The following is a 22,359-nucleotide window of genomic DNA, read 5'->3' as shown; positions in this document are numbered from 1 at the left end:
GTGCCCTGGAAGAACTAATGGGGCCCCAGCATAGGCGGATTTCCCCTTTTGTGGAGGGATCCGGAACGGATCCCCACATAAGGGGAGGACCCACTGCATTGCACTTAGTGCAGAAAAATGAAATTCATAGATATAGGATGGGGGACACCTGGTTTAACAAGACTACATGTGAAAGGGATCTAGGGGTCCTAGTAAACCACAAGTTGAACATGAGTCAACAGTTTGATGAGGCAGCTAAAGGCAAATGCAGTTCTAGGCTGCATCAATAGAAGTATAGTGTCTAGATCAAGGGAAGTCATATGCCACTTTATTCTGTTTTGGTTAGCGTCACCTGGAATACTGTGTCCAGTTCTGGGCACCACAATTCACGAAGGATGTTGACAAGCTGGAGTGTATACAAAGATGGGCAACTAAAATGGTGAAGGGCCTGGAGACCATATGAAGACAGACATATGGAGCTTGGTATCTTTTGTCTGGAGAAGAGATGGTTAAGAGGTGATATGATAGCCCTGTTTAATGGGATATAATATTTAGGATGGAGCAAGCATGTATTCTGCTGCTCCAGATAATAGGACCCACAACAATGGATACAAGCTGCAGAAAAAGAGATTCTACCTAATTAGGAGGAACTTTCTGACAGACAGAGCTGTTTGACAGTGGAACACACTCCCTCAGAGTGTGGTGGGGTCTCCTTCTTTGGAGGTTTTTAAACAGAGGCTGGATGACCATCTGTCAGGGGTCCTTTGAGTTCCTGCATGAACAGGGGTTGGACTGGATGACCCTTGTGGTATCTTACAACTCTATGATTCTATGAAACTGCACATGTTTGGGATATAAATAAAAGTGTCTCATTCCCTTGACAGCCCTTCTCCTTCTCTCGAATATTCAGTTTTCTTAATGGTACAAACCTGTCTGACCTAAATATGGGCACTCTGTAGATATTATTTGAGGATCAGGATTTTAGTGATGTTTTCAACAACAAAACACCTGTGCTAATTCTTACCAAAGTGCAGCAAGGCAACACTGTACAGATGGTGTACAACATTTCTTTATCCAAGAAACAAAACCTTAAATGAATTACCATATATACTCGTGTATAAGCCAAGGACAGGTTTTGGGGGCAAAATCATGGATTTTTATATGACCTTAAGATTTTGGAGCCCATTTTTGGGCTTAAATTTTTCAACTTATAGACTAGTATATATGTTACAACCCATGGAAATTTATGCTAAAATAAATCTATTTAGTCTTCAAGGAGCTACAAGACTCACCATCCTTTTGTCATTGTGAAGCAGACCAACTCCTCTTTCAATGTTTTAAAAGAATGTGATTTCATAACTGCAATTGTCAGCCCAATTTAGAAAGAAATATAGTTCAAACAAATTAACCGAACATGGATTAGCAGCACTCTTTAATGGAGACAGACACATAGCAAGAATTCATTCTCAATATCTAGTTAATAATCCAGCACTTTTTTTTATACCTTCAGCAGTTGCAGCATATGTACATGGTTACATTACTTTGATTTAAAATAGCACTTTTCAATTTGTTTTCAAGGTTTTTTCCCCCCAACAGATTTTTTTGGTTTCACAGGTGCAAACACAGATGGGTACACTATTATAATTTTAACCAGATGGTTAAGTGCTTGTCTTCACAGTCTAGGTTGGCATGACACAGCTGCAGTGGACAAACAAGTTGACATATGCTGAGTCATAAAATATTTTGCAGTGAGCATTACACTACAACTCATGGATTGTATATTTCATAAAACTGATCTACAAGACATCTCCAAAAAGCATCATTCACTCCTCTGTTTCTTGTGCTTTTTCAATAGCAACATCTTCTAAATTAGTCTCCCCTTCAAAGAAGTTATCATCTTGAGGAGAGGGTAAAGATGATTCCTTGCTAGGAATTGTCTTTTCAGTTCTGTCTTCTCCACATTTTAGTTCTACTTCCTTATCATCCCCAGATTCAGATACCAACTGTTCTTCACTTGTTAAAGCTGATTCTGCTGCTTGAGCTGCCTCTGGGGAAGAAAACCACACAGACAATTAGGGAATGAAATGTAGAAGTTTGGTGCCATCAGAAATCAACAGGACTGGAAACTCCTCATGAAATCATCACAATGGGAAGTGACATTGGCAGAAAACTCAAAGCAAGTCTGAACAAACCAAGCTAGAGCCTATTTGAAGGCCTACTCCTTGGCAATGTGAGCAGTAAAGAAATTGTTCTTTGCTGCCACCACTGTATCTGCTAAGGAGCCGTCTAGTGAAGCTTGTTGGAAACTTATACACACTAGTCCTCAAGCAGAAAATGGAAACTATTTGACAGCTCACTGTGAAGAATTTGCATAGAACTTGGCATGTAAAATTACTCTGATGCTGTAGTTGATACAGTTCTAGTGGATGTGACCTTGACTCCTGTTTGTCCTATTTAATTAAGATACTTTTCAATTTGTGAGCCTGAGGATGTGGACAGGATCCTTGGAGAGGGAAGATACACCACATGTGTACTAGATCCTTGTCCACTAGATCCTTGTCCTTCCTGGCTCATTAAACAGGCCAAATGGGGACTGAGGGGGCAGTCAATGCGTCTTTACAACAAGACAAAATTCCAGTTTGCCTAAAGGAGCTTGTACAGTGGACCTTTGTTATATGCTGGGGTTGGTTCCAAGATCTCCTGTGGATAACAACATCCATGGATGCTCTAGTCCCATTAAATATGACATAGCCAAATGGAAAATCAAGGTTTGATATTTGAAATGTATACTTTTTTAAAAAACATTTTCAAACCGTGGATGCTTGAATCCATGTACAAGAAATCCATGTATAAGAAGGGCCGGCTGTAGTTAGGTCTTTGTTGAAAAAGCCATCCCTAAATTCCTCCACAATGGATAATTATTGGCCAGTGTCTAACATACCATTTATGGGCAAGGTATTGGAGTTTTCAGTGACTTCCCAGCCCCTGGACAAAATAGATTATCTAAACCCATTTCAATTTGGTTTCAAGCCTGGTTATGGAACAGAGACAGTTTTGATTGCCCTGGTGGAGAACCTATGCCAGGAACTGGACAGGGGTAGTGTGTCCCTGTTGGTCCTGCTGGACATGTGGCTTTCACAATCATCAATCCTCTCAGGCTGCCTCACTGGGATGGGACTTGGCAGCACTATCTTATAGTCACTCTATTTCTTTATGGAGAGTCTAACTCTAACTGAAGTGCTGCTAGGGGACTCCTGTTCAACCCCATAACCATTAACCTGTGGAGTCTTTCAAGGTTTTGTTTTATGTACCAGGTTGTTTAATATATACATGAAACCACTGGGAAAGGTTGTCTGGAGTTTTAGGGTGCAGTGCCATCAATTTGTGGATGACAAACCCTTCTAATCCTTCCGACCTCAATCCAAGCAGGCTGTCTTGGTCCTAAACCAGTGTCTGTTATCACTAATGGACTGGATGAGGGCAAACAAATTATAATTTAATCCAGACAAGACAGAGGTGCTCCTGATCAGTTGCAAGGCACATCAGGGAAGGGATTCAGCCTATGTTAGATGGGGTTACACTTTCCTGCAGGTACAGGTTTTCAATTTGGGGAAACACCCGGATTCAGCTTTAAACCTGGAGGCTTCTGCATTGACCAGGAATGCATTTGTATATTTAAATCCTATGCACCGACTGAACCCATTCTCTCATACATCGGATCTGGCCACCATGTTACACACTTTAGTTACAGCCCATTTGGCCTACTGTAATGTTGTCTACCTGGCGCAGCTTTTGAAATGTTTTCAGAAACTTGATCTAGTACAAAGAGCTGCAGCAAGGGTATTAACTGGGGCAGGTTGCAGGGACCATAGTTCCCTGTTAAAACAACTCCCCTGGTTGTCAGTTTATTTATGGGTACAATTCAAAGTGCTGGTTATCACCTATAAAATCCTATATGGCTCCAGTCCAAGCTATTTGGCAGACCATGACTCCCCTTACGAGAACATGACATGAATTAGCATTGTAATGGTAATTCACCTTTCTTTTGCTTTTTTTCTTGTTCCCTTTTTTCTTTGGCAGCTTCCAGCTCCTGCTTCTCATGGGCCTCTTTTAGCATCTTGCACACTTTCTTGTGTGTAAACCAGTGCAATTTTTGACAGTTCTGATCACAGTAGATCACCTAAGAAAAATACAATGGATATAATTATTTTGATATGAATATAGGAAGCTGCTTTATAAACAGCCAATCTATCTGTCTGTCTGTCTATCCATCCTCTTACTGTCAACTCTGACTGGCTACAGTTCCCTAGGACTCAGGCCAGATTCTTTCCTAGTCCTGCTGGATATTTTCGGTGGTCCACACATTAACTGGGCATGACCCCACTCTGTTCTTGAATCAGATGAGAATGCTGCATTTCAGGGTGCTATGGTGGACTGATAGAAAATAATGTATCCATGTTTTAATCATCAAGGGTACATAAATTCTTTCATTTTTAGGGAAAATCAGAGTTCTCAGTCTTGTAATAAGTCGCTTATTTCAGTGAGAATGAGTCCATAGTTTTGCATTTGCCCAATCAGTGCAAGACTGAACAACTAGTGGCTATTTGCTCATTTTTGCTTTAGATTCTCCAACTCCTTTTGAAGAAGAAACGAAGATATGGTGACTTTCTATATGTAGGCAATGCTTGCATAACTTGCTAGAATTTCAAACCATTAGTAGTAGTTACCTATAAATTCTTACCATTTTGCACACTGAACATCTTTTGGCTGCACCTTTCTCCCCACACGTTGTGCAAAACTCAGTCTCCATGAAGCCCACTTGTCCAGTTATGGCTTGTGTAAGGACAGAAAAAGCTGTAGGATCACATCCCTGGGAGTGTGAAAGGAAGGGGGGGGGGATGAAATCAGAATGCCAATAAAAATCCTGAATGAGCACACAGTCAATCACCCCAGTCAATCAGAAATGTGTATCTACAATATTCAAGCTCCAGACTTAAGAGAGAAATCTATCTTCATTATGTACATAGCACATTTTGCTACTCTTTAACTCAGAGGTTAAAAGAACAAAGTTATTTCCCTTGTGTATGTGGAAAATGAAAGAAGGACATTATTTTGCTACATTTAGAGATCAATTTCAATGATCATTCCAAATATGAAGGACACTAGTTATGACAGTTTTGTTATACAATGATTTGTGCATATTGGCAAAAATATTCAGTGAAGGATTAAGCAATCTCTGTCTTGAACAGGAGGGGGATGTAGGATGCTTACTATGGCCCCGTACAGAGAGGCCAAAATAAAGTTGCTTCGAGTCACTTTGGAGGTATGCTGTTTAAATGATGCATGTGTCCTATGAGCCCAGAAACCATGCCAAAGCCATGCTTCAGTCCTAAGGACTGGAGCGTATCTTTGGGGTTGCTTCTGGACTCTTAGGATGCATGCATCATTTAAATAGCATACCTCTAAAGTGACCCGAAGCAGCTTTATTTTGGCCTGTCTGTACAGGCCCTATGTCTAGGAATACAAACACATCCTTTATAGCAAGGGGAGTATAATAAACCTAAATACCTGAATGCCATGCAAGAACAGTGCTGTAAATGTATATTACAGATGAATAAAAATAGAAGGGCTTAAAAAAATTCCCCTATGATTTTTTACCTTTTATGCTGAAGGTATCCAAATCATTTTTTTCCATTTTGAAATCATGAAAATATTGGCTGCTTATGTGGCACTTAAAATAGGAATGTATACATTAACAAACAAACAAACCCAAATAGCTTACATCTTTGCTGGGTCACCAACATCTCCACCATCCTTGCAGGCATGTCAGAAAGAAAGGTTCAATCAGATTCCTCCTCCTGTATACCATTGGCCCTCCATGGCTTTGACTTTTGCAGATTTGATTATTCATGGATTTGATTAATATACTCTGCCTAGGAATCTCTTAAGTCCTCCAACATAACTCTATGGACAACTTTTTCCAGAAGTTGTACTGGAGGACCTAGAGCAGGGGTAGGCAACCTGCGGCCCGCGGGCCGGATGCGGCCTGGTGAGGCCTTGGGACTGGCCCCAGCCTGGTCCTGCCGCCAATTGCCACCGGGGCCTTTGGCCTCTTGCGCGCAGGGGCAAGGGGGGCAATTGTCTATAGACGCGTCAGAAACATGCATTTATATTAACATTTTTTTAAAAATCAGCAAATTTTTTTGCGTGTCCTCCACTTTTTTTAAAAAAATGTGTCCTCCATTTGAAAATTTTGTCCCACATTTGTCCCGGTTTATTTATTTAATTTTTTTTAAAAAAATATTTAATTATTTATTTTTTTGCTTCGGCCCCCCCAGTTGTCTGAGGGACAGCAACCCGGCCCCCGGCTCAAAACGGTTGCCTACCCCTGACCTAGAGATTCTCTGGGCATTTGTAGATCCTCCACCACAATTCTATTGTCAGCTTCTAGTGGATGTTGCTCTGGAGGACACAGAGATTCCTAGAGAGTTGTTCTCTCATGTAAAAAAGTAGTGATTTTTTATTAGCAGTTTTCCCACTTTCATGGGGGTCCCTGTGTCCTTAACCCCAGTGAATGTGGAGGGCCCACTGTACTATTTTCAGCTTTATACTGAAACTACTCCAGCTTTATACTGGAATAAGATTTTATAAGGGGAAAACAAAGGCACATACCAGGGCAATGAGTGTGTGAAATATTAAAGTAAGGGTGTCTATTTCATTTCATTTGTATGCTACCTTTCTCCCAGAAGGGATCTAAGGTGGGAATAAGACAGGATTCTGTGCTTGGATATAGCAAAGCATGGTTAAAGCACTCTGAGACCAATACATCTATGCTCAGGACTTATTAGCCACACCTTTTCAAAATGGGTTCTGTAGCAGAAAAGTAAGCCATGGTTTCTTGTTAGGTTGTGGTTTGACACTAATACAAACCAAAATTCAGCAAAACAAATCCTGACTGAGAGTTATCTACACAGGTAAAACAGATTTTATGAGGCAACTGAAATCCAGTTTTTATGAAGAAGTATTGGATTTGCATAATCTCTCCTAGAACACCAGTCATAACATTTGTTTTAGGTTAACTTATTCATTTTGTGGATTTCAAGCATCTGTCAAGTAAGTCCAAACCACAGAGAATGATGGTATTCAACCAAAGACACTCACAATTTCAACTGGAGCAATGCTTCTCACAAGCTGCTGGAGCAAAGTAGCTTCACAGTAAGGAAATTTTCGAATGCATTCCCTGATGAGCTTCTCTTGATACACTGGAAAGCCATCTTTATCTCTGCCTTTTAGTAAACTGGAATTATTAAAAAGGATGAAAGGTCATGCTAAAACTATTGGACAAATTCTAGAATTCCTAATACAACATCAAAGGCTGCATCTACACTGTAGAATGCAATTTAACATCTCTTACTGACAGAGAGTCCTGGTGCTGCAACAAACCACAAACCCCAGGATTCCATACAATGGAGCCAAGACACTTAAAGAAGTGTCAAACTACATTAATTCTGCAGTGTGGCAAGAGCCCAAGAAAGGATTTAATGTTCCAACAGGATGTCTGCTGCATGAAAAAAGAAAACTGCAAGCAGAGAAACCTGTGAGCAACAGAGAATATATAAGATGAAAATGTATTACATTTTTCTAATTTTATGTTAACTATATTTCAGTTAAGAAGAAAATCTTCTTTTACAACCACAAAAAGCACTGCCAACTTTAACTGTAGCCATTTTAAATGTTCTAAACACCAAGGTTTTACCCTACCGACTAAATGTCTCCCATGTGTGTAGGGGAAATCAGCTCTAAATTCCCAGCTAGCACTCAAATATATTCCAAAGGAGGGCTTTACATCCACAGCTAGCTAATGTATGATCTTAAAGGTAAAGACTTGAGTACTATTACTTGTATGTACAACACTGTGTAAATCTACAGCACTATATAAATAAAGCATAATAATAATAATAATAATAATAATAATAATAATAATAATAATAATAATTTGTTTCTACTTGGATAAAACACATTCAGAGATTCAAAGTCATTTTATATTAAGACCATACCTTTTAATTAATCCATCCAATTTATCCTCTCGTTCCTTAAGAAAGTAGATGCACTTCTGCAAAATGCTGCTAAGATAGTGCATTTTCATTGCCAGTACTTCATTCATATCTCTCTGCTTCATGCATTTCTCACAGATCAGATCCAAAACTTTGTAGCATTTCTGCATCGCTTCAGTTTCTGCCAGAAGTGGATTTTCTTTCACTAGCAACACAATCTGCAGGAAACATTAACAAAAGGTGTATCTAATGAACAATCCTTTCCAATCCCACTTCTGAGATTATTTGAAACAGGTGCTAAAGGTAACTGCTAAGGTCTTATTATAACAGAACTTACTGCTGCATTATCTTTTTCTCCAAAATAGTTGTTTTACTTAAAGTACAGCAAATTATATTAAGTACAGTTGTCCCTCAGTATTCATGGGGGATCTGTTCCAGACCCCTCATGGATACCAAAATTCATGAATACTCAAGTCCCATTGTTGCCAATGGCACTATAGGGAACAATGGGACAAGTCCTCCCTCCTTCCCTCTTTCATCCCCCGGGGCTTAGCTTTGCCTTGGGGACCGGGATGGGGTCTTCCTTCAGTCTGGGGGGGGGGCAGTCTGGGACCCTCATTTTGGGCTCAGCCAGGCAGCAAGTCCCCACCGACCCTCCCCTTAGTCCTCCTGGATCTGGTGACTCAGCTTCCAAGGAGGCACCGGTGGGAGTGAGGCAGGAGTGGAGAAAATCTGCTCCTTGCTGGCAGCCTATTTGGGACTATGATGGCATCCCACGTTTAGACCTGGCCAGCTGTTCATTGTGGTCACTAGCCAATCATAAGGCGATTGTGGCTGGAGGGGCCAGAGGCTGCTCCAAGCTGCTTATGTGTTTCACCCCTAAGATACCAAGAACATGCCCTTTCTCAGGACTTCATAGGAAATGCCCCAACAAGCAAGTCACAAATACCTCCATGTGTCCTGTTTTGATGCACTTTTAAGGAATTTTAATTAGCCAAAGCAAAGCAGGCAGACACCCATTTACATAGTTTTGTTGAGAAAAGTTAATATTTCTAGATTACAACTTCTAGAATCCCCCAGCCAGCATGGCCAGTGAATTCTGAAACTCACAGTTCAAAAGGCAATTTTTCTAAGCTTCACTATTTAGTCCAAGGTAATGTTTTAGGTTCATATGCTTCAAGAAAGCAGCCCTAAGTGAAAACAAGATCTTGGTTATGATTGAAATAACGTTTTCCTCTTCTGCAGGGTGATCTTGAAGGGTTTTATACAAGGACTTTTTTTAAACATACTATTCTGCCATGTGAAAATGTGGTGCTGTTTCCTGAAAGCAGGCCTTGACTATGGAATGTCAAAATCTAAACATGATCTCACCCAATTTTTCTACCTTATACTCTATAGTTTATAGGATCAACACCTACTAGAAGAATGACCTCATTTAGCAAGCTTCACATTATCAAGTAACACTCCTGGAGGTGAAGGCACTATACCTTAACAGGATGCAAATTGGTAGTTGTAATGATCTTATGCAGAGGTCCAGCTAACTTTACAGGCAATTTAGGTTCTTTGTCTAGTCCTTGTGGTTTTGTATAGTAGTCTAGCCTTTCCCGAGGGAAGAAATTGTTGATAACTGTTACACAGTCATGCTGACCTAAAAAAAAGAATAGAGAACAGTGTATCTTTATGAAGTGAAAGGAAGAAATCCAAGTCATCAATGCATACAGTTGGCCAAGCACAAATTACACTTGGAGAAAGAGAAATATATTAATAAATTCTAATGAGGAATAGAGCAGAAATACCTCCTCATGAGTGAGAGATAATTCTTCTATCACATTTTAAAGACCACAATATGACAAATGAATCCAAATCAACTCTCCTGATCAGTGTCTCTGATTAATATTGTTGAGATGCATTTCAGACTTAGTTCCAAAGTTACTTCCACTTTTACAAGTTGGAGTTTATTGGTTCTAACTCACTCTACAAATTAAACTTAAAAAGAATATCCATGTGGTGATGGTACCAGGGAAAGATTTAATCCTACTGGAGAAGGAGACTGTATTTCATCAGAATATTGAAAACACCTCATGTGAGATTATATGACTGCAGTTTATTCAGTTTTTATCTGATGGTAGAATAATTAGTGATTAAGTTTCATTAGCAAGTTTTTTGGTTTTTCAAAGTGTTAATTGCAAAGATCATATACAGGGTGGCACTTACATTACAAAGACCAAGACCAAAAGGATTGTTCAAAATGCCGTACAACAGATGTGTAATTCTTTCCAAGATGGAAACTGATGCATGCAATCATCTTTAAGTGAATTCTAGACTACACTTGTCTGTCCCTTTTTGTGGACTTGGGAGTCTGCGGTCTTGCTCTTTGCAAGAGGGACAAGCAAGGAGGGATAAAATGGCAGTGTGCGCCCATCTGCAGGCCATTATTTTCAATGGGACTCAAATATTTGCGAGTCGCCATTTTTTCGGGGGTGTATATCTGGAATGGATTCCCTGTGAATTGGAAGGGGCTACTGTAGTTTATAGACTCAGATATTTATCCCTTAGGTCTAAAGAATCATTTTCATAAATAATAGTCAAGCATGGCACAAACTCTCCCCATTCTCAAAGGGAAACTATCAGGAAGGACTAGCAAATAGTGGGGGCAAGCCTCATTTTGCACTGGACTCTGATTCCAACAAGAAAAGGGGTTTGTTTGTTTTTTAATGTTTTCTGCTCCCCTATGTTCTAAATTCATCCTCCTCAGCTGTACTGAATAGTATCAGAAGAAGACACCAGTAATTACCAACTGTGGAGTGAACAATTTAAATCCAACACAGAAGTGGCAGGTGTTTTTTACTGTAAAAAGTTAAATACAATTTGAGCATCCCTCATCTATAATGCATGGTACCAGGAGTGTTTTGAATACTTATTTATTTATTTTTGATTTTGGAATGCCTGTATTTGCATATACATGCATACTGAGATATCATGGATATGCGACCCAAGTCTAAGTACAAAATTCATTTATGTTTCATATATATCTTATACACATAGCCTGAAGGTAATTTTATACAATATTTATTAATAAATTTGTATATGAATCAAAGTTTGTGTACGTTGAACCACGAGAAAGCAAAGGTGTCACTATCTCAGCCATTAAAAAAGTTTTGGTTTTTGGAGTATATTCAATTTTGGAATTCCAGATAAGGCAGACTCAACCTGTACAACCAGTATGTCAAATCATATCAAAGTGTATCATCTCATAGCCTCCATGGAGTGGAAATCAAGGCCATTTTTCCATTTACCCACAAAGGCAGCCATCTGAGCTGCTGTCCTCCCCACAGAATTCACAACATCTGTCTCTGCTCCAGCCTCTAGCATCATCCAGGTGATTTCTTTGTTGCCTAAATACAAAAGAAAGCAGGATTTGTTTTAACATCTTTTTGAATCTGTAAAAACATTTTCAGTAAAATGTGTTTGTAATGGTGGATTTCCTTGCCTCCTAATCAAGTTAAACTTTCCAGAACTTTATAAACTGTTGTTTAAGCTGCTGTCAGTGAACATTAGTAATATAAGAAGCTACTTATATAAAGAGTGAGACCACTAGTTCATCTAACTCCAAATTGCCTATTACTCTAAGAGCACCTCTCCAGGGTTTCAGGCAGATATCTTTCTCATTATTCACTGGATATGTTACGAATGTAGCTCAGGCCTCTGACAAGTAAAGCTGAGGTCTTCCTCCTACTTAGTTTCTGAAGAATTGCCAACTACTAAGAAAACATTCTCTTCAGGTTTGAAGCCATGTCCACATGCAAATCAAAATTAGAAGCCATGGTACTGTTTAAGCTATGGTTTATTATATAGCTATTCCTCCTTATCCATGGATTCTTTGTCCATGGATTTAAGCATCCATAGTTTGAATACACACACACACAATCAAGGTTTGATTTTTAGAGAATATCAAACCTTGATTTTGCCATTTATGGGACACCATTTTACTATCCATTGTATATAATTGGACTTGAACATCCATGGATCTTGGTATCCATGGGTGGTGCTAAAACCAAACCCCAGTAGATACCACTGTATAAGAATTCAGAATTGTCCTTGCTTTATTTCCTCATCTGCCCACTGTGAAACTAAAGCTCACAAAACAGGGAGGAGAGGCATAGGCCAAAATGGGGAAAACTAAGGGCCTGTACAGACTGGGGGAAAGAGGCGGATTGTGGCCCTGGATTGTTCTCTCCCGGATTGTGGTTGCGCCAACCAAACAGTGTGGCAATGATGCACCTGGAAAAAGGAGCTGTGAAATGCAACTCCTTTCTCCACCACTGCCAAGGCACCATTAGTGCCCTGGAGTGGTGCAGTGACGTTCCTTGTGTGCCGTGCCGTTTAGACGTGACGCACAAGGCATGTTATTGTCACGTGCGCTGTCTAAACCTGCAGGTGCCAAGATGGTGCTGGACAGCACGGTAGGTCTTGGGAGCATCCGGACACTCTGCTCTCCTGAGCCCTATTTTTGGATCCAGGCCGGCACAAAGTGCTGGTCTGTACTGTGCCATACTCTAGTTTATTTGGTTATCTATGGGACACACCATTAAGTAATCCATGAATTAGTGTGATGGACAAATACAGCCACTAGTGTCCAACAGTGAGTAATACTGCCCATGAACGTACACACAGACACATATACCTGTTAACATTTTTAAAAAGAATGTGTCTTTCCAACTAAAAATTTAAAGTTTCGTTAAGATAACCAAAGGAACAGCACATTAATATTCCTACTCTAAATCAATCTTTTCTCTTTCAAAAAGGAAATAAATAGGTTATTTTTCACTTTCTTCTCTATATGCTAGTAATGTTAATATATATTGGAATAAACACTGAAAAGGAGGTGGGAGGGGGGAGAAAGAGTAAAGGGAAAAAGCTTCAGTATGAATGAAAACATTGGCTTCCTTTTGAAGCACACACTTTAGGAACAATTTCCTATTCATGTTATCTTTACATCTAACCTGCGCTAATTCTCTATAACAATGGGTGGAAGAGCCACTGATTTGTAACATTTCTGCACATGACTGTTTGCAATTTTATAGTCATTTGAGCAAAAAAAAGCACAAGGCCTATTCAATCTTCTTTGTTCTCGCAAGATGTTTCACCTCTCAATAAATATAATTTACCTATGTTGCAGACAGATATACAACAGATCTTGGAATGCTACACAATTTTTCAAAGTGTTACCTAATAATAGAGGTGAGAGCTGTGTAGCTTTCCAGATGTTGTTGCATTACAACTTCTAGCATTCCTTTCCACTAATTACCTGGCAATTTCCACCTCTAAGTAAGTATTCCAGATATGCCAAGCCCTCCCCTATCCATAATTATTTAACTTTATACAGACATGGGTAATGAATCAGCCAGTGTAATGCTTTAAGTCAATCTCGGCCTACCAACCCAATCTCAAGGTTCACACTGTAGAAATAATGTAATTTGACACCACTTTGATTGCCATGCTTTCATCCTACAGAATCCTGGAATTTGTAGTTTTGTGAGGCATCAAGCACTCTTAGGCAGAGAAGGCTAAAGACCTTGTAAAACTACAGATCCTAGAATTCCATAAGATGGAACTACAGCACTTAAAAGTGGTGTCAAACTGCATTATTTCTACAGTGTAGATGCACTCTGTCTTAAAAGTATTCTGCCTTATGCAGGCCATGCTGGCTGGGGACGTGTTTCAGCTCAACACATCTGAATGATATCAGATCATGGAAGACTATTCTATATCCTTTGTCCAATTATAATCTGGTTAAAAACAAATAAACCTATTTTCAATTAAAATGCAGTTTCAAAGCAGACTATGGCCAACCCAATTTATGTAAAGCTTTTGCTTTATTTTTATTTTATTTTATTTAACCACCTTATCTTTGGACAGAGGTCTAGTAATTAAAATACTAAACATTAATTTAAAAACCTCATCTATGGTATGGTCTCCCTGTTTGTCTGCTTTGAGGCAATTCCAAGTCATTATCTTGCATACTTTGAAGTATCTGTCCAGGTATGTTTTATGTAAATCCTCTTCCTACAAATCTGTGGTTAAGTATAAAAAATGACACAGTGCTATATTTTACATTTAATGATTGTTAATTTCCTAATGTATCTAAGGACTAATAAGTAATCACAAATAAAAAGTTGCAGGAGATGTCATCCTATATATTGGCAAAATTCTGCTCTTGCTGGCAGCCCATTCAGGACTGTGGCAGTGGCTGGCTTCAGGACCATGGCATCCAGTCACCATGGCTCCAGAGCGATCAGGCCGGGAGTGACCTCTGGCCGCTCCTTTTGCCCTGTCCACTTCACCCACTGATTTTCTTTTCTCAGCTCTTTTTGTGGTTTTCTTATGTCTGTTTGACACTATGGAGAACTAATGGAAACAAGAGATGTTGCCTTGTTTTACTAATGTTGATGGTTTCTTCTGTTTTTGTTAGGGCTTTTTGCTAGCAGAACCAAAGAGGGTGCTTTTAAATTCAAAACATTCTAGATTAATTTGTAGCAAAAAATACAATTTAAAAAAGTAAATTCAGTTTGTAGCTAATTTCTGAATAAGATGTACTTTTAATGTATCAAACATGATAATTTTATGTCTAACCAAGTTATATATAATGCATTTTGTAAAGTAGCAGTGACTTTCAATCTGTAAAAAATATAATGCAGTACTTTTAAATATATTGTATTTTTCAATTTTTGAAATGTTCCCATTCTCCTCTCAAAAAATTCAATCCTCCCGCCTCTGAAAAAAACAAAACAAAACATAATTTTTAAAAAAACCCACCAAGAAAAAAAGCTCATCTTTTGCCTATGGCCTATAAAAGAATCCAGACAAATCTTAGCCAACATCTCTTATTGATCAATCAGATGACTACAGTAGCCCACAGGCTACTTCCAGTTATTTCCCCCAGAAACTTGTATTCTAAAGTTTATTGTTGTTATGTGCCTTTAACTCAACTCCCGTGTATGACAATCCTACCCTATGGTTTTCCTGGCAAGGTTTATTCAGAAGTGGCTTGTTATTGTCTTCTTCTGTCTCCCAGAATCCAACATTCAAACCTGGTGTGGTCAGTTTTAAGTCTTATCGCCACTCTGATACTGGAGGTAAATATAGCTATCATGATTGGTAACCATTAACAGTCTTATCTGCCGCTGAGGTTTTAAATTTATTAAGATCTTATAATTTATTTAATTGAATGGACACAGCATAGGGAGAGGAGGAGCCAAATTAAGCTGCCCCCTCCTCAAAAAGAATGGAAAGGCCCTCTCTACCTATTTTTTCTTCTTCTGTTGCCATGTCTATCCTACTCAAGTGATGATCCATAGACTGGTGTCAGGCCACAAACCACCGGTTGCCAATCCTTGTCTTATATCCAGGAAGGAAAGGAAGAATTATAGCCAATGGGCACAAATACAGTAACCAATCCCTGGTATATTAAGAAAAAAGTCTAGTGAACGCCCCCCCCCCCCCCCCACACACACACACATCAGATTGCCTAGGAAGCATTGGCATAGACTTTCTTGTTTTATAACTTTCAAAAATTTGCAGTTTCTACTTCTCAAATTATAAATATTTATGATATCTCCCCCATGTGACACAGGCATTCATGAGAATTCTGGACACATACAACACTGTGCTATGCATGTTTAATTTCACTTTAAGAGACATTTTGTCCAATGGAACCTACTTCCAAGTGAATTAACAGATTAGAGCAACCTCTGCCTTCAAGTAAAAGCAATTTTACTTAAAATATTTGCAACTTTAGAGAGAAAGCGAAACAAATTTAAACATGTAAGATTCTGGAACTAGGGATGAGAAGACAAAAGTTTGGGATTATATTGCTTTTTCATATAAATCCATATATCAATACTTTGGTTCAGTCATTAATCAGAATGGAGACTGCAGTCGAAAAATCAAACTAAGATTTGGGAAGGGCAGCTGTGAAGGAACTAGACATGATCCTGAAGTGTAAAGATATATAACTGAATGTTAAAGCTAGGATTGTCCATGCAGTCATATTTCCAATTTCTATGTATGGCTGTGAAGGGAACTGGTAGGAAGAAAATAAACTCATTTGAAATGTGGTGCTTGAGAACCACTCTACAGATATGGTATAGTGCTAAAAAGACAAATAAATGGGTCCTAGAGCAAATCAAGGCTCAGTGCTCCCTAGAAGCCAAGACTAAACTGAGACTGCTGTACTTTGGCCATATCTTCAGAAGTCTTGACGCACCAGAAGGGACAATAATACTTGGTAAGACAGAAGGCAATAGGAAAAGAGAAAGACCACATTACAGATGGATGAACTCAATCAAGGTTGCCATGGTCCTGAGTTTGCAAGACCTGAGGAAGGCTGGTGATGATAAGGCGATTTCAAGATCTCTCATTCATACAGTTGTCATAAATCAAGTTGACTTGATGCAGTTAACAACAAATAGTTGCAACACATTATAAAAAGTTATAGCTAGTACTCTTTCTTTTCTTTCTTTCTTTTCTTCTTCTTCTTCTTTTTTTGGGTGAGTCGTCTTGGGCCCTGCTCCAGGAGAAAAGTAGCATATAAGCATAACAATACCGGTAACTAAATAAATATTCATAATACTGAAAAATCAGTTTTAACAGCAAATCATCCTTTTCTCATCAAAGACTTAAGGCAGTGGTAAACTACTTTTTCTTCTGGGCAGGATTATTTCCTTTAGTGTTAGCTATATTGCTGCTGCCATTGTCTCTGAGAGATCCTTTGCCAGTGTCATCCCTAGGTCATACTGAGCTGCTGCCCAGACATTTAGTCTGGCTTCTCAGAAAAACTGATCTGAGAAGGAAGATCCTATTAGCAAAAGTTCTACCATCAGCATAACCTCTTGCCTCACAAGAGCATACAATCCCATCACCACAGAAAGGTAATGTTAGGCTGACTTGCTTTGGACATATCCCCAAATGACATGGCTTACTGGAAAAGATGATAATGCTTAGTAAAGTAGAAGGCCGTAGAATGAGAGAGATTGCACAACAGGTGGACTGATTCAATAAAGGAAGACAAGTTTGCAAGACCTGAACTTGATGACAGGGACTCTTGAAGTTCTCTCGTTCACAGGGCCACAATAAGTTCAAGTTAACTAGATAGCAAATAATAAAAAATTATCTCTGGGATAGTTTCACATAAACCACTGAAATTAGTGGGGATGTTTCAAACAGCAGTCTCTTCAAAATGAATGCAAAATGCATCTGGTTTGAAATGAATATCTAGTGGTTTCTCCTTGCAAAGGTGAAGCAAGTGTTATTACATTATTATTTTCTAAATAATTGACTGGGGACACTTCCCAGCCCCTGCTCCCTTCCTTCCAAAGGTCAATCTGCTTAAATAAGGACTTGATTCTGCACATTCCCTCATTAGGAATAAAACTTCTCGCCTATAAGCAAATTCAGTGCATTGAGACACACACAATCACATTAAACGGAAACATAGCCAAGCACCTAAATACCTTTACATCAATCATATAACAATCTACATCTCCAGCAATCATTACTTAGTTATAGACTGAAATGTTACACATCATCTTAAATCCAACTGCTCATTCCAATTTGATCCAACCCACTGAAACAATGAGAACTTGGTGATCTGCTCTTATGCAAGCTTCAGTGATTCAACAGGTCTACTCTAGTTAGAACTAACAGCTAGGTTTAAGCCAAAACCAGAGCTGAGTCTTTTATATTCTGGCTAGTTATTAGCTCTACAACAAATGCCACCACCACAATAGCTTAGAATAAAATAGAATGTTAAAAACAGCACTTGAGAACACACCATTAAGACCAGAAAAGCAGCAAAACATAAACAGAAGAATATCATATCAAAGCCAGCATGACCACTTTTGCCCAGCAGTCAAAAGAGACAGACCTTGCCAGGAACTCTACAAATATTTGACCAGTCATTCTTTTCACCGTGTAGTTAATGGGAAGAGAAACCTACCAGAAAGTCCAGCAAACATCAGGGCAGTATATCCATGTTCATGTTCATTGCAGTTTACATCAGCCCCGTGTCGCAACAGCAGTTTGCACACATCAACTTTCCCCTTGTATGCTGCATGCATAAGAGGAGTCATGCCATGCTAATTGGGGGAGAAAAAGATGAAATTCTTTTTTTAAAAATTATTCATTTATTCTGCTTCAGCCAAAGTTCAGTATCAATGAACAAGGTACTGCTTAAATGGACTAGAGTGGGGAGGCAAATTATGAAGAGGTCTTGAAATGAAAAGGTAATCATGGCATATGATGTTCATTTGTTACACTGCTTCATGAGAACATTTCCTACACTATATTTTCCCACTAGATGCCAGCTCTTCAAAAACAAACTAAACCCTAGTATGTATTCAGCTTTAATGACACTATGCAAGCCTCATAATGAGAAAAAAGTGTTAGCTATGATTGTTTGTTTCCTATGTGGATAAGTGCTATCGTTTTTTCTTAAACCTCATGTTTAAGTTTCTACCTCGTGTTTTTCTAATAAAAATATGCTTGCAACAGTCATATTCAAAGGTGAACAGCTATATCAGCAGTTAGAAGAGCTTCTTTACCTAGATCAGAGAGATGAGCAATTAACACTGAGCATCTGCAGGACGTTGCTACCAAACATTTTACATTTTGGTTTTTAAAAAGCTGGAAAGGGACATATTACCAGCCTACAGTGAAATACTTAAACTTTTAAATTCTGTGCAACTATTCCAATAATAACCAGGTGAAACTTAAATACCCTCTCCCCGGTAACTTGTCTTCATGTACCTTTTGCTAATGTAAAATTGCTTACTTAGAATAAAAACTTTCCCCTTTTCCACACTCTCTTCATGTGTCTTTGCTTGGTGTGTGTGTGTGTGTATGTGTGTGTGTGTGTATGTGTGTGTGTGTGTATGTGTATGCGTATAGGATTCTCATCCCCATGGGAGGGGGGACAGAAATCTCTAAAGGGTCAGAGGTGGGGAAAAATGCACATTAAATCCCTCAGTAATTCCCACTAAGTTACTGCTTCATGTGGGGTAAAATAATGGTGGTGGCAGCGATAGAATTTGGGGGTTCTCTCCTCTACTCATGAACAGGAGACAAAGCTGGAATCCATTATATGTCAATCAGTCAGCAAAAAGAATTACTTCAAAGCCCTTTTCAATGGATAAGATGCTGATTTGTGTTAAAATAAATTATTCTAAAGCAAGCCAGCATGGTGTAGTGGTTTGAGTGCTGGACTAGGACTCTGAGAGACCAGGGTCTGAATCCACGTTTGGCCATGGAAACCCAGTGGATAATCCTGGGCAACATCCCAACCTCAGAGGAAGGCAATGACAAACCTCCTCTGAATAAATCTTGCCATGAACACTCTAAAATAGGGTCGTCATAAATTGGAAACAACTTGAAGGCACTTAACAAAAACAAACAAACAAACAAACCTGTATTTTTAAAAGATACACAGGAAACACTAGCATTAGAAACCAGTGTGGACATGGACCAAGGAGGCCATAATATCCATAATACTATGGCAAACCCAAAAAATCAATGGGGGTTGGTAAATTCACACATATATCCTCTGCACATAGCAGTCACCCTCCCCTGTTGCAGGCTCCCTGCCATTTTGTCTTCACCAGAACCATACATTCAAATCCAGCACTTTCAATCCCATCCACTTTGGAACCAACCACTGACAGGGCAGTGTGAAGTGTCAAATGAGACCAGCCACAAGGAGCAGCAAACTCAGCTCTCTGTTCCTGGTAACTCTCTTATTAGGATCAGCGACAAACACTCAAGCCTGTACAAAGCAACATAGGCAAATACTCCTCTCCATTTCTCAGTGGAACTGGGACAAAATTTTACCAATGGGTATATATCAGTCTTTCAGTTGTATCAGTGAGAATGCTTTGCCAGACATGTTTGCAAGTGTAGCACAACTGCAGAAAATCACATCTGCTGCAGTAAGATTTCATAGAGCAAACAGGTTTGCCTGAAGACCTATAAGTGAGGCAATTGCACTAAAATATTTCTGAGGACAATCTGCATAAACCCCACCATGCCTAATGGTCAGGGATTATAAACTGTATTTCACAATGTCTAAAGGACATTAGGTTGCCTCACGCCCCTTGTGCTGAAAGGTGTGCCTTTTCTGAACCCACATTCCTAAATATTCTGTTAAACAAAGCTGGGCAGTATGGAGTCTTCCAGATGTTGAAGAATTGCAACTCCTAGTAGTCCTCACCACCAGCTGTCAGATGGGAACTGTAATCCAATGCCAGCTAAAGGACTATGCATTCCCCAGGTCTGCTCTAAAAGTGCAGCTTTAAGAAAACCTGGTCTCAGAGTACGTATCCAAAGGTGTACCCAAACGTTGATCTAGTGTAGCTGTACTGTATTGTTTTCAATAGACACTGATGCCTGGCACTTTAGCAGGGAAGGAGCTCTAGGGATATGAGTCCTTTCAGCCTTCTGATGTTGCCAGAATAAAGAAGGCAGTGAGAATGTGATTCCAATTTAAACCCTATATTGGGAGCTATGATGCTGGGGGGTGATAGTTGCACTGAATATGTTCCAGAGAGAACAATTTTCACTGTAAAGCAGGGATGGGCATGTGACAGGAGTTTTGGGGCTAGTTTAGGCCCCTGCAGGACTTTGAGACTCCTGTTCCTCTGATTTTTAAAAATAACTAACCACTCATGAGCATACCAAACAGGAAGCAGAGTTCTGGTGTACTTCCTGGGCTGCATCCATACTGCAGAAACAATCCAGCTTGACACCACTTTTACTGTCATGGCTCAATGCAACAGAATTCTGGAAAATGTAGTTTGTTGTGGCACCAGAGCTCTCTGACAGAGAAGGCTAAATGTCTCACAAAATTACAATTCCCAGAGTTCCATAACATTGAGCCATGCTGGTTAAAGTGATGTCAAACTGGATTATTTCTTCAGTGTGGATGAAGCCCTGATGGGCTTAAAAACAGCCCTAGAGTTTCCAAAACACAGAAAATTCATCCCCACATCTCCCTAAGCCTAAGGAATGTTGAAAGAAACTGTTTAGTTTTGTTAAAATAATAAAAAAGAGCTGCTGAGGGCTAAAGATCACTGTGTGTGTGTGTGTGTGTGTGTGTGTGTGTGTGTGTGTGTGTGTAAATGCTGCCTACTGCTAGCTTCCCACCATCCCTCTCTGAACTCACACTGATGTTCTCTTTCCATTTTTTAAAATCCCATATGGTCCATCTGGGCTGTATAAGGGTTACCTGTTTCACAGTTCCATATGCATACAAATGCCACCTGCAATATGCAGCTGAAAATGAAATGTCTTGCCCAATTTGGCACAAAGCTGCTGTAATACACAATGGAACAAGCTGTTGAGAAATGGCTTTAATGAGAGGGATCTCTAACATTCAACTGAACACTGCAAGTTCATCAATGTGTTGTGTGGGCTGACTAGGCTACTGAACCAAAATTATCCTCATCTTTAGATTGCTCAAAGACTAATGGATTATAATCCATTGATAGCATTGTTAAAAGGTGTCTCTGTTTAACATTGTGCTCATACTGGAATATAAGCTAAGTAGGGTTGTCAGGTGAAATAAGGGACAAGGATTCTGTTCCTTTTATGGAAGTGTAGAAGAGAGAATTTCAGCAATTGTTACACGAACAACACCCTATTCTACACAACCATTAACAAGACAAGACTCCTTATTTCATCTGGCAATCCTAAAATTAAACCACATTTTGTTATTAAATATGGGAAGAATTACACTTGGACTACAACTCCCACCCTTTACTATTCAGTATAACCACTGGCCATATTGTCTGGGGAAGTACTGAGCAATAGTACAAAAAATTGTTTCTGAGCTCTGTAGTGCTATGTGAATGACTTCTGGGCTTGTGCACTCCCTACTCTTTCATTTCTGCTTCTTTATGTTATTTAACTCATATCAGGGCAAACAAATAATAGAAGTATCTTGTACATTACAGTTAATTATTTAATATCTGGTGTCACTTTTTCGTCACTATTTATTCCACTCTTAATTCTAGGGTTCTTTGGAATAATTGAATAATTGGCAGATTCTCTTTACACTGGGGTATCTGGGCATGCACTTACAGTCTACAGAAGGAAGGGTTAACTCCATTCCAGATCATGGTTCCCCTTGGCTGCTATTTACAATTTTTAAAACATGCATGCTACTTCCTTTCACACAACATGCCTAGTTTGGTTCAAGAACAAACATATTTTTCTGAGAAGTTCAAGTCATCAAGGAGGAACGCCCACAAAAGGCCTCTTTATAGATGGCACTGCA

General features: G+C 39.3%; 1 protein-coding gene across 2 annotated transcripts in view; it reads right to left on the bottom strand.

Annotated features, from left to right (window-relative positions):
• Nucleotides 1-1,383: 1,383 nt before the first annotated feature.
• The window catches only part of ANKMY2 (ankyrin repeat and MYND domain containing 2), a 32,579-nt gene continuing 11,603 nt past the window's right edge, over nucleotides 1,384-22,359 (bottom strand). The window contains exons 3-10 of one of the 2 annotated variants that reach the window (XM_089533125.1): nucleotides 18,031-18,169; nucleotides 11,330-11,428; nucleotides 9,521-9,681; nucleotides 8,037-8,251; nucleotides 7,141-7,276; nucleotides 4,721-4,849; nucleotides 4,018-4,159; nucleotides 1,384-2,026 (exon numbers count right to left, since the gene is read on the bottom strand). In XM_089533125.1, the coding sequence (XP_089389251.1) occupies nucleotides 1,803-2,026; nucleotides 4,018-4,159; nucleotides 4,721-4,849; nucleotides 7,141-7,276; nucleotides 8,037-8,251; nucleotides 9,521-9,681; nucleotides 11,330-11,428; nucleotides 18,031-18,169 (1,245 nt within the window). In that variant the 3' untranslated portion in view covers nucleotides 1,384-1,802. Of the gene's footprint in view, nucleotides 2,027-4,017; nucleotides 4,160-4,720; nucleotides 4,850-7,140; nucleotides 7,277-8,036; nucleotides 8,252-9,520; nucleotides 9,682-11,329; nucleotides 11,429-15,337; nucleotides 15,492-18,030; nucleotides 18,170-22,359 lie in introns of those variants that run through there. The other variant, XM_089533127.1, reaches the window with a different exon arrangement.

The sequence above is a fragment of the Sceloporus occidentalis genome, unplaced genomic scaffold (genome assembly GCF_023333645.1).
Source record: "Sceloporus occidentalis isolate IW3139 unplaced genomic scaffold, rSceOcc1.0.p SCAF_7, whole genome shotgun sequence".
NCBI lineage: Eukaryota > Metazoa > Chordata > Lepidosauria > Squamata > Phrynosomatidae > Sceloporus > Sceloporus occidentalis.
Note: the sequence above shows the minus strand (reverse complement) of the source record. Positions and strands in the feature narration are given on the sequence as shown.